At 43.0% G+C, this 16,608-nt stretch overlaps 4 protein-coding genes across 4 annotated transcripts; 1 reads left to right on the top strand and 3 right to left on the bottom strand.

Moving 5' to 3' along the window:
• Nucleotides 1-556: 556 nt before the first annotated feature.
• Nucleotides 557-2,252, bottom strand: LOC141911976 (uncharacterized). The gene is made up of 3 exons (XM_074803112.1): nucleotides 1,645-2,252; nucleotides 1,313-1,467; nucleotides 557-883 (listed from the first exon to the last, which is right to left on the bottom strand). The coding sequence occupies exons 1-3, from the start codon at nucleotides 1,688-1,690 to the stop codon at nucleotides 590-592; spliced, it is 495 nt and encodes a 164-aa protein (XP_074659213.1). The 5' UTR covers nucleotides 1,691-2,252; the 3' UTR covers nucleotides 557-589.
• A 586-nt stretch (nucleotides 2,253-2,838) lies between these two features.
• On the bottom strand, nucleotides 2,839-10,142 carry LOC141912047 (tRNA N6-adenosine threonylcarbamoyltransferase, mitochondrial-like). The gene is made up of 10 exons (XM_074803217.1): nucleotides 9,764-10,142; nucleotides 9,565-9,664; nucleotides 9,230-9,324; nucleotides 8,992-9,054; nucleotides 5,469-5,598; nucleotides 4,834-5,038; nucleotides 4,048-4,196; nucleotides 3,786-3,916; nucleotides 3,582-3,656; nucleotides 2,839-3,206 (listed from the first exon to the last, which is right to left on the bottom strand). The coding sequence occupies exons 1-10, from the start codon at nucleotides 10,042-10,044 to the stop codon at nucleotides 3,131-3,133; spliced, it is 1,305 nt and encodes a 434-aa protein (XP_074659318.1). The 5' UTR covers nucleotides 10,045-10,142; the 3' UTR covers nucleotides 2,839-3,130.
• On the bottom strand, nucleotides 5,768-8,581 carry LOC141912046 (uncharacterized). Its single transcript, XM_074803216.1, has one exon. The coding sequence runs from the start codon at nucleotides 8,353-8,355 to the stop codon at nucleotides 5,914-5,916; it is 2,442 nt and encodes an 813-aa protein (XP_074659317.1). The 5' UTR covers nucleotides 8,356-8,581; the 3' UTR covers nucleotides 5,768-5,913.
• A 91-nt stretch (nucleotides 10,143-10,233) lies between the features above and the next one.
• On the top strand, nucleotides 10,234-16,567 carry LOC141911703 (glycine--tRNA ligase-like). Its single transcript, XM_074802713.1, has 16 exons — nucleotides 10,234-10,497; nucleotides 10,601-10,702; nucleotides 11,508-11,607; nucleotides 11,743-11,884; nucleotides 12,224-12,312; nucleotides 12,404-12,480; nucleotides 12,632-12,777; nucleotides 13,010-13,322; nucleotides 13,605-13,769; nucleotides 13,925-14,032; nucleotides 14,165-14,310; nucleotides 14,447-14,532; nucleotides 14,751-14,860; nucleotides 14,942-15,035; nucleotides 15,383-15,570; nucleotides 15,970-16,567. Exons 1-16 carry the CDS (start codon nucleotides 10,282-10,284, stop codon nucleotides 16,078-16,080), a joined length of 2,193 nt encoding a protein of 730 aa, XP_074658814.1. The 5' UTR covers nucleotides 10,234-10,281; the 3' UTR covers nucleotides 16,081-16,567.
• The last annotated feature ends 41 nt before the right edge of the window (nucleotides 16,568-16,608 follow it).

Here is a 16,608-nt window from a genome sequence, read left to right as displayed (position 1 = left end):
GGGCGTAAGAAAAACCAATGTTTCAAAAATATGCATCTTTGTGAAAGTCTGTGCGTTAATGCGAGGATACCTAACCAATTTAAAGTTAGAGAAATCCCCGGTCATTCTGATTACGTGTCACTGAAAATCGCGTGCTATGAGAGATGTAAAGGCGCCTGCAATAGCACCAATGACAGAATTGATTGTCAGTTTCACTGCGTTGATAAAGGAGGACCCGGTAACGCTGGGGCGGTGGCTTGTAAGCGCCCAGATTGTTACAAACCATAATAGAAATTGATTACCCAGCACCAGTGCAAGTCCACAGACCGGTATTTAGGCTTTAAACACGGCGGGGCTCGCGCTAGTTTCAACCAGTAATCGATTTCTAAGATAATGAAATGAAGAATCTAAAAGTCGATTTTAAGAGTTGGCCCTGCGTATTTTTGAAATTCGGTGTCGGGATCGGTCTTAAGTTTTAAACAACGGGTTTTGCGCTGACTCGCGTAGAAAGAAACGATGAAAATTTAAAACAAAATTCAAAACAAATTTTTTCAATTCAAATATATATTCATGTAATTTGGAAATAAATGATTTTTGAGCGGTATGTAAATCATGTTGTTTTGTCGAATAGTTTATGGAACGGGGATTCCCCATCACCGTGTGACGTCATAGCCGAGACGATTTTCGGGATTATTTTCGATTTTTCCAAATACGGATGAAATACGTTGTCCATAGTGTTGTTATTGCAGCCGTTCTCGTCGCAACAGCGGTATCTTTCTACTCTCAACTCGCTGTCGAATCTGCTCGTTATAAGCGTCTGCAATCGAGCTTCACTCATACAGCCGACAGGTGGCACGCACCATCGTTCATACATTTTGGCATCGCGCCAACTAGTCGCCGCTTCCTGGTGCAAAAAACACATGAACAAAATGTGACAATTATGTGTATATTAAATTTAAGCCGGAACAATATACAATCATTTTGAAAAAGCAGACGACATGTAGCGGCCATTTTGAATCAAGCCGATATCACGGTGTATTTTGTCAAAATATCAGAGCCTAAACAAATTACTTTTCCAAAGTTGTTTCAAATTCCAGGGGTGGATTTAGGGGTAACCTTCCGATTGAAGTGGCCCTTTTCGTCATGGACAGAGATTATTGAAACCTGTTTGACACTCAAAAATATCTAAAACCCGAGGGCGGAACCACGCGGAACCTCAACTGATAGGGGACTAATTGACATGGCTGCTTTATCCGCGTAACGCCTTTCGTTGGACCCCGGCCCCAACCCCGGGCCCGGTTTTTTAGAATTCTCCTTTTTACAAGTGACTCACCGCGCAGCGAAAACCAGCAAAACACGGCCTCATATAGTGCTGATGAGGAGTCAGACAGTCGGCAGTTACCGGATTCAGATGCCACAGATGAGCCAACTCTTCCGGCAGTCTGGTGTAGTAGCCGCAGTGATGACATTGTAAACCGGTCGTGATATCTAAAACACGTAAAATACAGAGGAATTCATCAGTCCAGGGGGCGCTTCACAGAGATGAAAAGAAACCCTAGCTCCTTAAGAGAAGTTTCATCAGGCGCAATTGAACTTCGCAAGTCATCTCGTGAAACGACCACCAGGTGTCTCTCTACTGCGCAGCGAGGACCCACTGATTCTTACCGGTAAATGTACAAAACAGGAAAATCTTCAGAGAAAACAACTGCATCTTCAGGTGGCGTCTGCGTACTAAACTCTGTCTCGAGTTCCGTGTGATATCCGTCTTAAACCTACTGGTTATTGATATCCGTCTAAAACCTACTGGTTATTGTTTTATGATGCTTTTATTGAGCTGATAATAATCAGTTTCCCAGCAAACAGCGAAAACACTTCCATTTCTATTATCATTATCCAATTAATTCGACATTATCGAAAACAACAGTCAACAACATGTATGCTTGTAGTCTGACTTATATATACATACATATATATCGTTTATCCTTAGAAATAACTGGATTTACTGTCAACTCCCGATATCTCAGTATCTATCCTGGTTCGAACCCGGAACATCCCTGTACATCCTCTATACAGCATCAGGACCACTCTGAATCAGTATCAGTAATTACTGGATTCGAACCCGGGACAACCCTGTACATCCTCTATTCAGCATCAGGACAACTCAGAATAAGTGCCAATAATTACTGGGTTTTTTACCCGGGACAACCCTTTCCATCCTCTATCCAGCATCAGGAACACTCAGAATCAGTACCAATAGACCGGGTTAGAACCCGGGACACCCCTGTACATCCTCTATTCAGCATCAGGACCACTGTGAATAAGTGCCAGTAATTACTTTTGTTAAGATATCAACATTTTACCGTACGGTGCTGCCGCTATGCTCATTGTTAGCGGGATTTTCATACACTAACGTATGTCAACTCTGGCAAGCAAGGGTTACGGAGTATTACTGGAGAGCACGTCGATTGCCAGAGTAGATTTACAATAGTGTATGAAAAACCCGCTTACGATGAGCATAGCGGCAGCACCGTACGGCCGGGACGCCACTGTGCATCCTCTAATCTGCCTCAGGACCACTCTGAATCAGTATCAGTAATTACTGGGTTCGAACCCAGGACACCCTCTATCTAGTTTCAGGACCACTCAGAATCAGTGTCAGTAATCAATGGGTTCGAACCCCTGTACATCCTCTATTCAGCATCAGCACCAATCGGAATGACATCATCAAATTGTTTACTAGTGATTTGATCGACACTTCCAGAAAAGATGTCTTCCTCCTCGAATCATTCTATGACGTCATCAAACTGCCCACTATGACACCTACTACTCAATATAACTACTCAATATAAATGAGTTTGTTTTATTTTTCCTCTGAAATTTATACACAGAAATTTATATTTTAATACAATCTACAGGTAGTGCATGCAAATCTATACAAAAAACAGCTTTTGGCTTCTTTTACTTGACTGAAGTTTGTAAATTCCCTGGGGCTGTATTCATAGTCAAGCCTAAGACCAGCTTAGTTCTATAGCCAATCTTACAACTTAAGATTTGATTTAGAGACAACTTTTTGACTTCAGTCTCCACACGGAAGTTACCGAGCCCCGCTCCCGATTTATTGACATGACCGAACTATGACGTCACGTGTCGTCTACAGCAAGCGGACGGTTTTGAGTTTAATACACGATGATTCCACATCGTGTCGGATGTCGACCCCTATCGGAGATCTGGAAAATTAAATCAAAATCAACGTGAGCTAAAACGGTCAACATATTCTAAAACAAGTTCCATCTCAGATTATAATGTCAATTTGGGCGTCATCCCGCAGTTTACGCAACTATACAGGTGGCAGCACCGTACGGTCCCCTAGCGGAATTTGTGCGAACTATTGTGATACCTCAGACTACATTCGACTACCCCGTAACCTCATTCTCATCTGCCAGGGTATACTAGTGATCTTATCCGTGCAAATTCCACTATCGAGATAGAATGCGCCAGTTATTTCTAACACATTTACGATAACAATTACGATAACAATTTTTTGAAACAACATCTCGTACGCCATCTATCGACGAGTGGTGTTACTATATATATATTCTAACCTGTGTTCAACTTCGACCATTTCGACATCAGACAAGTATTTTTCGCGATTCAAACGTAATTTTTCGATTCCATTCCTGAAAGCAGAAAATTGACGGGAATCAGAAATAAACCTATTTTAGATCATGCTGCAACTGAAGAATTGCGAAAGATGGGGAGGAGAGGGGGATGGGAGGGGGAGGGGAGGGGTTTTACGGGACTCTCACCAAGCTATCATGATTCCATTATCGGTACAGAGACTCGGAGGTGGACAAACTAACTGACAGTCGTACGCCTCACACATCTTACTCAAACCTCCACGAATAAACATATTACTGGCCACGCCTCCCGATACAACCTGTCAATCAAAATCACGACAAAAAAGAAAATGGCGGATTCAAATATGAGAGCGGACTATTTAAATATAGATGGCGCAATTTTAGATTTTTTATTCTATGCTGAAATGTTCGAGGGGTTTTGTTAACGAACCAACTGTTTGCCGGTTTGTGGAAGGTAGTCGTTCATTTCGCAGTAAATCAGCGCCCTCTGGACGCGTTTGGCTAAATGATGTAGAACGGCGTATTGAAACGACGCGCACACGTCACTGACATTCGTAATCAATTCGTGTTGAGCTAAATCTGAAAAAAATAGAACAAACATTTTGAAATTGTGCATCTTTTGTTTACCACAAAACAACTTTAAGTTGTCTCCACTCTAACACGAAACAGCTCACACAGGAGGTGAGGACGGGTCACACAGGAGGTGAGGACGGGTCGCACAGGGGGTGAGGACGGGTCGCACAGGAGGTGAGGACGGGACGCACAGGAGGTGAGGACGGGTCACACAGGAGGTGAGGACGGGTCACACAGGAGGTGAGGACGGGTCACACAGGAGGTGAGGACGGGTCACACAGGAGGCGAGGACAAGTCACACAGGAGGTGAGGACTGGTCGCACAGGAGGTGAGGACGGGTCACACAGGAGGTGAGGACGGGTCACACAGGAGGTGAGGACGGGTCACACAGGAGGCGAGGACAAGTCACACAGGAGGTGAGGACTGGTCGCACAGGAGGTGAGGACGGGTCACACAGGAGGTGAGGACGGATCAAACAAGATTTTTTTTCAAACAAACTGCCTCCAATATTCGGGCATCCTGTTCTGAGAACGAGGGAGTGATATAAAGGGAGGCGGCCATGTCGACGGGCAGCATATCGAGGGGAATTGGAGGTTAAATGCATGATATCGGGGATGGACAGTATGGGGGGGGGGGTTCATACTCAGTCTCCTCTCCTCGGCCTCGATTTTACTTTTATACGACGCCTTCAATCCGGAAAATGAGAAATCACAGTTCTGCGCCTGCGCCAACACGATCGGTATATCGTACGCTCGCGGATTGCCACTAGTCGCTAGCATCTCGATTGCGCGACCACCACTCAAATCCTCGCAGTCAGGCAACAGTTTTAATTTCAAACTTCTGGCTGTCTGAAAAGAGAAAGGACGAGTTGTTCTATGAAAGCCCACGTGCTGCACCAGCTTAAACCAGGATCCCTATCAGTTTTTTATGTGACGCGTATCACGTGTATCAACAACTTGATCAAATTTGAGATTATTTTCAATTTAGTTAAAGTTTTTAGTCTCCTCTTGATTAAAGGTTTATGTACAGTTTCTGTGCATCTCACGTCGAATTTGAGAAATGTTTATGGGTCGATTTTAAATGATTTGAGAGAAGTCGTCTTGATGCCTACAAGCGACACCTGGTGGAGTCCTCGATTACAACAGTCGTCGTCGACTCGAATACAATGGAACCTCGTTACAACGAACTTCAGGTGACCAGAAAGTCTGTTTGTTCAGGTGTTCCACTAATGTCTGTGGCCTTCCAAGGTCAATATCTGGTGCCACGTGGAAAATGTACCTTATCAAACGCTTCTCCTGGCGCGTCGTCCAAGTTCTTGCCGAGCAACAGGAAATCATCCACATCACGTGCCAACAACAATAGACAATGACCACCGCTGACCAGCAACACGAGGAACGGGAATTCAACCCTACAGCAAAAACAACATCGATCATATTCAAACTGCAGGTCCTAGTGCTGGGGGGGGCTCTTACCCGGGGCTCTGGACAGTTACTCTTAGATCGTCGAAAATCTCTTAATAATAAACAATTCAAACAGTTCACTGTTCAATTTCAAAAATGTATTATTTTCTATTCGTACAAAATGTCAGAAAAAGGTGACCCTGTTTTAAATGGCATAACACCACAATCTCTAAAATGCCATATTAACAGCGGCATTTCTAAATGCCATAACAACACCAACGCCATAACGCCGGCATTTCCACATTTCAAAATTCGAGTTCAATTTATCTGTAATTCAGTTCGGTATGATAACGCTCGAAGCAGCCTATGGCATGTAAGGCTGGTTGATCGCGACATGTCTCACAGTAAGTAGACACTGTATGTCTCTCTCCTTTAGCTCGATCGCTGCAAACTTTACACTGTTTATTCTGACGACGTTTATTGATCGCGTGGAATCTTCCGTCCAGTCTCTGAACCGGTGGCCCTTGCGAAGGTCGCCCTCTTTTCGATCGCGGTCCATCGTCGCTAGGTGGCGGCACGAGTTGTTCGACGAGCTCTTGACGGAATTTCAACAGAGTCAGTCGTCTGTCATTACCCCCCGCAGAGCTGCTGTGAAGCTTCTTCAAGATGAACGCGTTTGAAATACAACTTTCAACCATCCAGAAAAATACTTTTTTCCACCAGACAATCGATTTCCTGCTGTTGTTGTAATATCGATTGAGCTGTTCTCGTAAATAAATTCCTCTCGAAATGTGTTTGTTATATTCGCAGACGACAGACGGTTTATAAACGGGTGACTCCGAGTGTTCACTACGGCCGATCACTGGCAAGACGACCGATGGATAGGAGACGGGTTCCTCCGACGAGACGATTGATGGATTAGAGACGGGTTCCTCCAATGCGACTTGTGGTTTACAATCGGGTTCCTCCGGGCATACTAATGGTTTATAGACGGGTTCCTCCGGGGAGAGGACCGATGGTTTGGGTTCCTCCGACGAGGCGATCGACGGCTCATAGATGGGTCCCTCTGACGAGACTTGCGGTTTACGATCGGGTTCCTCCGTTAATGGTTCATAGACGGCGGGTTTCTCCGGCCAGGAGATCGATGTTTTGGGTTCCTCTGACAAAGCGACCGATGGCTCATGGACGGGTTCCTCCGGCCAGAGGACGGATGGTTTTGATTCCTCCGTCGAGGCCACAAGTGAATTATTGACGGGTTCCTCAGAGTAGAATAATGGTTTATAAACCGGTTCATCCGACAAGACTAATGGCTTTGAGACGGGTTCTTCCGACAAGACGACTGACGGTCTATTGACGGGCTGCTCCGACGTGATGATCGAAGGTCTCCTGACGGGTTTCTCCGTCCGTTTACGGCGACCAATCACGAGGTTTTTTTCATGTGCCTTTCCGAGCGTACTAATTACCGAAACGATGCTCTTGTCGTACCAGTTCAAAATCAATACGTCCCCGTTCCGATACGCGTAAACATCGCCTGGTCTCATCTGAGTGGGATATTTCAACTCACTGGGGACCCCGACCGAACTGAGGCGAATGGTTGCCGTAAAGTGGAATTTCTTATCGTATAAACTGAGCGCTAGTGGAATACTACTGTAGGTGTAATCACAGTAAACATGGTGTCCACGGTTCGCGAACGGTTTCACGATATCTAAAACCGCTTGTCCTTTCGCTGATAAACCGGCTTCAATTTCCTGGTCGTCGTTTCGGCCGCAGTAGAGATTAGCGTTTAACAGATAACCCGTGTGTGGACAGGTCACCGTTCTCATCACCAGACCCCATTTATACGGTTTCTTCGAACAATGTTGTTTATAAGCGATTCGCCCTCTGTAACCGATAGTAACTTGACTCATTAACAGTTCACGATACGGATTGTAGTATCGCTGGTAGTTGGTCACGACGCGGTCGATGAACGGCGTTATCTTATGCGCGTCGACAGCTTCAGCCGCCGCTCCGCGGGGCGGATCGCCAGGAACTACGGGCTCGCTGCGACAAACTTGAAGCATTGTCTGGTACAACAACAGAAAACGGCTACTGCTCATCGAGTCGCGGAAAAACGGAACCGATTCCGTCCATCGATACGTCCAATACATCGACACGCTTGGCAGACGGATTATTCCCATGTTGATGATGATTCCTAAAAACGTGTGGAACTCCCGAACAGTGACCGGAATCCAATCTTGCAGACGAGATCTGGGCGGTAGTTCGCACGCGCCTATTTTCTCATCGGCGTAACGGTTTATTTCATCGACGATTTCGTCGATAATTTCGTCGGTAAAAAGTAATTTGAAATACTCGAGCGCCGGGCTGTCCTCGTTCAAACCGTCCATCTCATCGGGACCCGGTGGACCTCGAGGCGTGAACGCAATTTCACGCGGTCCGGGATCGTCCTCGGAAACGTCGATCCAGTCGCCGGTTTTCAAACTAGCGTTAGCACCACCACTAGCGCCGCGGCGGCGACGACGTGAACTAGCGGACGGAAACCAATCGTCCGATTCATCGTCGCCTATATCTTCTTCCACCTCAGATGAAGATTCAGCGGACGCAATCGATGCACTACCGGGCGAGTAGTCATCACTTTTATCAGCCTCATCAGCTTTACTGCTGCTGCTGCTGCTGCTGCTGCTGCTGCTATCGTCATCCGATAATGCATCGTTCTGATTTGAACTACGATTCGGATTTCGTACCTTGTTTCTAGTTAAACGGCTCATATTGTTGTAGACAGTAAATGTAACTCTACCTCTCTCGACTACAATATACAGTGTATGTAATACAGCACTGATATACACACTGTTGTACAATATCCCACCGGCCCGACGTCGCTCTATACAGCTATACACACACGCACTTGTAAAATGGATGGCTGTAAGATACGAGGAGGTCACGATACTCTCCGAGACACAAGCGTCGAAACGGAATCGTATCCGTAACTTCGATCATCCGCCATTTTAATAATGAATTTACCCACGACGCACCGCGCGGTACCGTCGTCTCTTCAGGCAAGAAACGATCATATCTCTGTTAATGCGTGGTTTACGCTGAGGTTTTAGATCTCGGGTTATTTGATAGATGGCGGATGTGTCGCGGGTCCGATCTGTCTGTGGTCCTACAGTCGTTGTTTGACGTCATTTGACGAGTTTGTTCTCGAGTAAGGTTTCTCAAGGCACTCACGAGCTTGTTCAAAGATCAATAAACGAAATGGCGGCTCTTTCAATCGCTGACAATTAGGGTTTAGGTTCTAGAGGGTTGTGTTCTCCCATTTGGATGCAAGACAAAAGAACCCTGCCCCCAAAAAACAACCCCGTGCAACAATGGACAACACACGTCGGTCACGTGACGATACTTACTTATCGATCAGACGAACAGTTAGCGCATGCGCCTCCATATGATGTATCGGTAGAAACGGCCGTCTGCAAATTGAGGAAATCAACATTTCCACATTTATCCACAATTGAAGACAGGGTGGAATTAAATGGTAGAATTGTTACAGTGAAGTGTCATCCACCTTCAGTATAATATTTTTCAAAGGAATTCTATTTATTCGAAATATTTCATTTCAAATTATCGGGACTTTGTCCTACCTACCTGGATTGTTGTACGAGGTATTTCGTATAATCCAGACCTACTTGCAGGCATAACGTTAATCCAGGTTTAACTGTCGTGGCGATTGCATCGACATCCTAATTGGGAATAAAACGGTACAAAAATTTTTTTTTTTTCAAAATCGTGTGAATGATCATGATCTGTTACTTACTTGATATCATTATTTTGATCATATGTTTGCAAAAGTTTTAAAATCAATAACTGCCCCTGAAAATTCCCCGGATCTCAAAGTCTCTGCCGGAGTCCGACACTGGACTGTATGGACGTGACCTCGGGGGTCCGCGGCCCCAGGGTAAAGTTTGCCTAGTTACTTTTACCTTTAAATCAAGTTTTGCTTGCTGTAAAGCTGTTTGCACCACTCTGTGTATGTTTACTTGGTGATACCGTTTGGCTAATGATGGTATTATTCCGCCGTGCCTACAAAATATTCAAAACAACGAATTAGAAAAACGGCCCGGCACCGGGAAGGACCGCAGACCCTGTAACTTCTTGGAGCCGCCCGGATAGTTTACATACTGTAAGTGCGCCTTGTTCTGAGAATGTAAGCATTCCCCTAAGATATTTCCTCGACTATCTACAACTGCAGCACCCGTATCATCGCAACTGGTCTCAATCCCTAAAACCTTCAAAACCGGCCCGCCGTCATCAGCCCGCGAATTCGACTCGACCGTATAGTAGCGCCGCCATCGACACTTGACTGAACTATCCCTTACATTAAGTGTAGTTCTATGTGCGTTTTTACATAATCTACAAATTGTCAAACTGTTTTTAACTGGCCGTAAAATCCTAATCGACATTTCAAAACTATAGAATCGTTTCCCCGAATTTTATTTCCAACAGAAAGTCTCGAAATCCGATCAAAAAGCGTAAAAACGTCGCTGAAACCCGGCTCATGGGCGCGGCCATATTGGATTTAGAGAACCGACGGTTAGACTTGGGAATCGGGTATGACGCGTGAATACGATTCGGAAATCGGATGAGAGGAATCTCCGATCGGTTCTCACGCGGAAGTAAAGCGTGGCACATTACGGCTGATGTTATTGCCCCATCTTTGTCGACATCTGTTGGTTCAGTTCAGCTCGATCCCGACAAGCCGACATCTATTCCAGAAAACCAGCCATCGACTGAAACAAGCCGCTAATTGGGGAACCAAGCAAAAACGATTGAAACTTCTCGAAACCGTTCGTAAAATGTCAGACCCGAAAATTGAAGAGATTCTGGCCCCGTTCCGAATGAGGGTCAAGGAACAGGTAAGCGTCGAAAAAATAATCGAATTTTTTTGACATTTCGATTTTTAGACAGAATTTTTGAAATCAATTCTGGATTTTTGTTTTTTGTTTTAATCTCGTGTAGGGCGACCTCGTTAGAAAGTTGAAAGAAGAAAAAGCCCCAGAATTGGACGTGAAAAAAGCCGTATCCGATTTGAAACATAGGAAAAAAGAGCTCGAAGACAAGGTAAACAAATTTCTGGTGGATTTTAAAAATTGTTTAGGCTATGTAGGGGAACTGGAACGTTGAACCAGAATAGAAATGTTTGAGGTGTTTGAATTGATCAGATGAAGGTGTTTGAATTGATCAGATGAAGGTGTTTGAATTGATCAGATGAAGGTGTTTGAATTGATCAGATGAAGGTGTTTCAGACGGCAGGTGTTATAGAGTTGAGCTGAGTAGAATTATTTATGTAAATGTTAAATTGATAAATTCTAGACACGGCTGTTATTAACTACACACCTGTTCACCTGATCCTCACACACAGTTCAAATGATAAGATATTTAAAATATCCAACCTACCTATTCATAGACTAGGACTTGGTCTAGGGTTTGGTCTCAACTGAAGGCTGGTCTTATTAAGTAAAGACTGGTCCCATAAACTGAAGGCTAGTCCCATAGATTAAAGGCTGGACCAATAGTCTGGAGGCTGGTCCCACATTCTGAAGGCTGGTCCCATATTATTTTTAGGAACTGTCTCTGTTATTTCTAGGGACTGTCTCTGTTATTTCTAGGAATGTCTCTGTTATTTCTAGGAATGTCTCTGTTATTTCTAGGGACTGTCTCTGTTATTTCTAGGAATGTCTCTGTTATTTCTAGGAACTATTTCTGTTATTTCTAGGAATGTGTCTGTTATTTCTAGGGATGTCTGTTATTTCTAGGAACTGTCACTGTTATTTTTAGGAACTGTCTCTGTTATTTCTAGGAACTGTCTCTGTTATTTCTAGGAACTGTCTCTGTTATTTCTAGGAACTGTCTCTGTTATTTCTAGGAACTGTCTCTGGCGCCGAAAGATGATTTTGATCGAGCGAAATTGGAAGATCTTTTAAAACAGCGATTTTTCTACGATCAAGCTTTCTCCATATATGGAGGTACATTACACAACCAACTTTTCTAATTAACTACATTGATTAATTAACTAATTAGATTAATTAACTATATTGATTAATTAACTATTAGTTAATTAGAAACGTGTTTAATTGATTGAATGAATTTGTTGTTTTAAGGTGTCCAGGGTTTATTTGATTTTGGACCGATGGGTTGCGCCGTAAAAGCGAATGCTATTTCCGCTTGGAGGAAATTTTTCATATTGGAGGAACAAATGTTGGAGGTCGACTGCAGCATGTTAACTCCCGAACCGGTACTAGTGTTAGTATTAAACCTGGTTTTAGCTTGGACCGAGTTCAACGATTCTGAGTTGGAGTTAGAATATTGAAAATAAACTAACTTTAACTCTGGCTTAACTCATAACTTTGCAACTTAGTCTTGGTGTTATCTTGAAATAGACCTACATAAGCCTTACCTAGTTCACTTGCTTAAATTCAATACCAGTCATAGACCAACTTTCAACCAAATTACTTCAGACCCCAAGTCTTTAAAAGACTAGTCTTAAACCACTTTTGGATTTAAGTGTCAACTGGGCTCAGGACTTATGTTAGTAGGTCTCAACTGTAGAACTGGTATTATCTTTAAAGTTTGAATTTCCAGTGCGTCCGGACATGTGGAAAGATTCTCTGATTATATGGTAAAAGATTTAAAAAATGGTGAATGTTTCCGAGCTGATCATCTGATCGAAGGTACAGATAAAACAATTGGTCAATTTTCGCATTCTCTACGAAAAAAGTGAAATATTTATATCAAATTCTCATTATCGAAATCTTTTTTCAGCGCATCTCGAAAAACTGATGGCCGATAAAAAAACGGCTGAAAATGTAAAAGAAGACGCGAAAAAGATAATTCCAATCGTAAGTTTCAAATGCTGAATTTCGTTTACTCACTTGAGCGGTGTCCGCCATGAACAGAATAATTCCTTTAGAAAATCTTGTTTATCGAATTTGAAGAATTCTAATACACAAGTAGAATATATCAATGTGTTTATTGTGGTGATATTTACAGATTGATAACATGGACTCGAAGGCGATGCACGAATGTATGATGAAATTCAACATGAAATCTCCGATCACCGGTAACGACTTATCTGAACCGATCGAATTCAATCTGATGTTCAGCACTTCAATCGGACCCGCTGGAAATTACAAAGGGTTTGTTAGATTTATTCCTTCAGAAAATTTAGAAATGTTTAACCACTGTTGAAAAGCACTGTTAATACTTTAGATTTTGAAAAACTAAGGGTGGGTTTTGAAAAGCTACAGTCTTATAGACTGGGCCAGGTTCCAAAGACCGGCGTTTAGTCCCACAGACCGGGGTTAAGCGCAATTCAGGTCATGGGTTCCCCTAAACTCGGACTGCAATAGAATTTGAAATCTATTTCAGGTATCTTCGTCCGGAAACCGCTCAGGGAATATTCGTCAATTTTAAACGATTGTTAGAATTCAATCAGGGTAAACTACCGTTCGCTGCGGCCCAGATCGGTAACTCGTTCCGTAACGAGATATCGCCGCGGTCCGGACTGATCCGAGTACGCGAGTTCACGATGGCCGAAATCGAACATTTCTGCGACCCGGACGAGAAAGATCATCCGAAATTCGCAGACGTCGCCGATTTAAAGATGAATTTATATTCGGCGTGTAATCAGATGGACGGGAAGGGGGTCGAGGTGTGCACAGTAGCAGACGCTGTCAGTAAGGTCAGTTTGCAGCAGACGCGCCGCTCTCTCCCTCCCTCTCTCTCCCTCTCTCTCTCCCTCTCTCTCTCCCTCTCTCTCCCTCTCCCTCCCTCCCTCTCTCTCTCTCTCTCTCTCTCTCTCTCTCTCTCGTCTGTCAATATACTCCTTGATTCTTTGAAAACTTCTTTAAATTGAAGAAATATTTTCAAGCATCTTCAATTTCTTTCGAATTCTTTAATCACAAAAATATTTTCTTTGAAAATCTAGGATTCTTGCCACAGTCCCGTTGGTCTCTATTTTCAGGGTCTGATCGCTAACCAGACGTTGGGTTACTACATGGCGCGAATTAACATGTTTATGGTGAAGGTCGGTGTGGACCCTACTAAATTACGATTCAGACAGCACATGTCTAACGAGATGGCTCACTACGCCTGTGATTGCTGGGACGCTGAATGCAAAACTTCTTATGTAAGTTTCATCATTGAAATATAAGAATTTAAACTTGTCATTTTTTGAGGGCTGCTCCGGTAGATCGTAGGGTTGCTCCTGCAGATTGAAGGGTTGCTCCTGTATATTCTGAAGGGTTGCTCGACTGTAAATTGGATTGTGTTTTTAATTTTTAGGGTTGGGTAGAATGTGTCGGCTGCGCTGATCGGTCGTGCTATGATTTGAAACAGCACACGAAGGCGACTGGAGTTCGACTTTGTGCCGAGAAAAAACTGCCGGAACCAATATCCTTTTCATTACCAGAATGGAGGGGAGGGGGAGCAAGGGATGAAGGGTACCTTAGAATCCTGTGAAATTTGTAATTTTGAAGAAAAATTGTTGATGTTTGATTGATTTCCTTGACTTGTTGCTCTCACCGTGTGGTGGATGTGATCGAGTGTCAACCGCAGAAAAGTATCATCGGAAAACAGTTTAAAAAAGACGCCAAAATCATCACGGATTATTTGAGTAAACTCGACCAATCAGCAGTGATCGATTTAGAACAGAAACTGACCAATAATACGTGAGTATCGATTTGATGATGTCATAAGGGGATGGCAGACATTTTCCAGTAGTGTCTATGGATCTAATAACTAGTAGACAATTTGATGATGTCATAGGGGGATTTGTGAAGGCAGACATGTTTGTACTTTTTCTAGGTCTGTGAAAGTGACGATCAACGATCAGGAATTTGAGATCACTCCAAATATGGTAACGGTGAAAAAATACCAAAAGAAAGAATTTGGTAAGTTTATCCCCAATACGGAGTCCACTCTCATCTCAGATAATCACTGTGATGGATGTCCGCTATTAGAGATCGTTCCCTCTAATGGATGACCAAGGATATATAGTTTGAGAATCATTCCCTATAATGAATGTCCACTCTCAGTGAATTTGGATCCCTATGTTGGATGTCCACTCTCAGTGAATTTCGATCCCTATAACGGATGTCCTGTATTTCAGTTGAAGATGTTGTACCGTCAGTAATTGAGCCGTCATTCGGTATCGGGAGAGTCTTGTATTCTATATTCGAACACAATTTCAGAATGAGAGAAGGCGATGAACAAAGAACGGTATGTAGTGTTTCTCACTGCCACTAGGTGTCTCTACCAGCCTCCACTAGGTGTCACTGTTGCTATTGTTTGTATTTTCAGTATCTGAGTCTCCCGGCTATCATAGCGCCGTACAAGTGTTCAGTTCTACCTCTCAGTAACAACCCGGAATTTACTCCTCTTGTTAAGAGTTTATGTAAGTAACACAGACAACTAGAGGCCGGTTTTATTGAACAGTTTTAACGCATTGTCTCAGGCCGGTTAAAGATCAGTTTTAAGTGCCGCCCATGGAGCCACAGATAAAACCTGTCTATAAAACTGGCTCAGTTGACTAATATTTGGGTCATACCTTAGATCTGAAACCAATTTTGGATGCAAGTCATTACTATGCAGCTTAGGTTTGAATTAAAACTGGTTGATGAAACCAGGACCTTATTCCGTAGTTGTAAATCATTAGTTCAATGAGTTCATGATTCAGCCGCTGTGAAGCTGCGTCCATGGCTACAAATTGATAATTATCTCTCCATCTGTTGTTTATTATAGCGAGTGAATTAACGAGAGCAGACGTCAGTCACAAGGTCGACGACAGCAGCGGATCGATCGGCAGACGTTACGCTAGAACCGATCAGATCGCGATTCCGTTCGGAATCACCGTCGACTTCGATTCGTTGAAACAACCGCACACGGCCACGTTACGAGAACGTGATTCTATGAAACAGATTCGAGTCCCGGTAAGTTTCTGGTTGTGATAAAAATACGGATCTGGATTACGTTGGATTACGGATCTGGATTACGTGATACAGAGTATTCTTACAGATCAGGGAATTCTAACTCTTGATTTTTTGAAACAGCCCTCACTGAAGATATCTTATGATCAAATCAAGGAATTTTAATTTTTCTTGCTGTTGACAAGTGACGCAAGGAACCTCTTTATAAGAAACAGCCCCCACTGAGAATATCTTGTAATTTAATCAGGGAATTTTTGGTCAAGGGTCAAAGAAATATCAAGGAATTTCGGTTTCCTTGGCCTGTAAGAACCTAGGATACAGTTGAGAGTTAACTGAATTAGTTCATTTTCAACTGAAAATATCTGTGGAACTGGTAATGATTGTTGATATATATATTTGCAGATGAGTGAACTACCTACTCTTGTGAATGATTTATCAAACGGCCGATCGCAATGGGACGAAGTGATTACAAAATACCCAGTGTTTGAACAACAAGAGGCTACTACCAAGTAGACCCTCGAATCTCTGATATTAGAGATTTATAAAAAAGTGGCACTAGTCGACTTTAAGGAAAACAAGAGAAATAGAATCTCGCGCTTGGATTATTAAGAGATTCGTTATAACGGTCACAGGCGATGTGATTGGTTAGTTTTGGATATGCTCGACACTGATTGGTCAACAGTCACAGGCGATGTGATTGGTTAGTTTTGGATATGCTCGACACTGATTGGTCAACACAGTCATAGAAGACGTGATTGGTTAGTTTTGGATATCATGACCTTGACTAGTCAGTTGGTTTACTGACAAACTACCACGCAATCTATGTATTGGTCAGTTATAAAGGACTCCAATTCTCAGTTGCCAATGGAAATGACTTCGAAAGAGTCACGACTTTTCTTTCGCTTCTTAGAGAATTTGTTTGTGCTATGAAATAAATTAATTCTGTGAAATTCTGTTAAATTCATGCAAAATTATGGATTATAATTGAAATAAAACTAAAATGAGATTGATTTAAATCATAATTTATTTAAATTTTACTTA

The sequence above is a fragment of the Tubulanus polymorphus genome, chromosome 10 (assembly GCF_964204645.1).
Source record: "Tubulanus polymorphus chromosome 10, tnTubPoly1.2, whole genome shotgun sequence".
Classification (NCBI taxonomy): Eukaryota; Metazoa; Nemertea; class Palaeonemertea; order Tubulaniformes; family Tubulanidae; genus Tubulanus; species Tubulanus polymorphus.
Note: the sequence above shows the minus strand (reverse complement) of the source record. Positions and strands in the feature narration are given on the sequence as shown.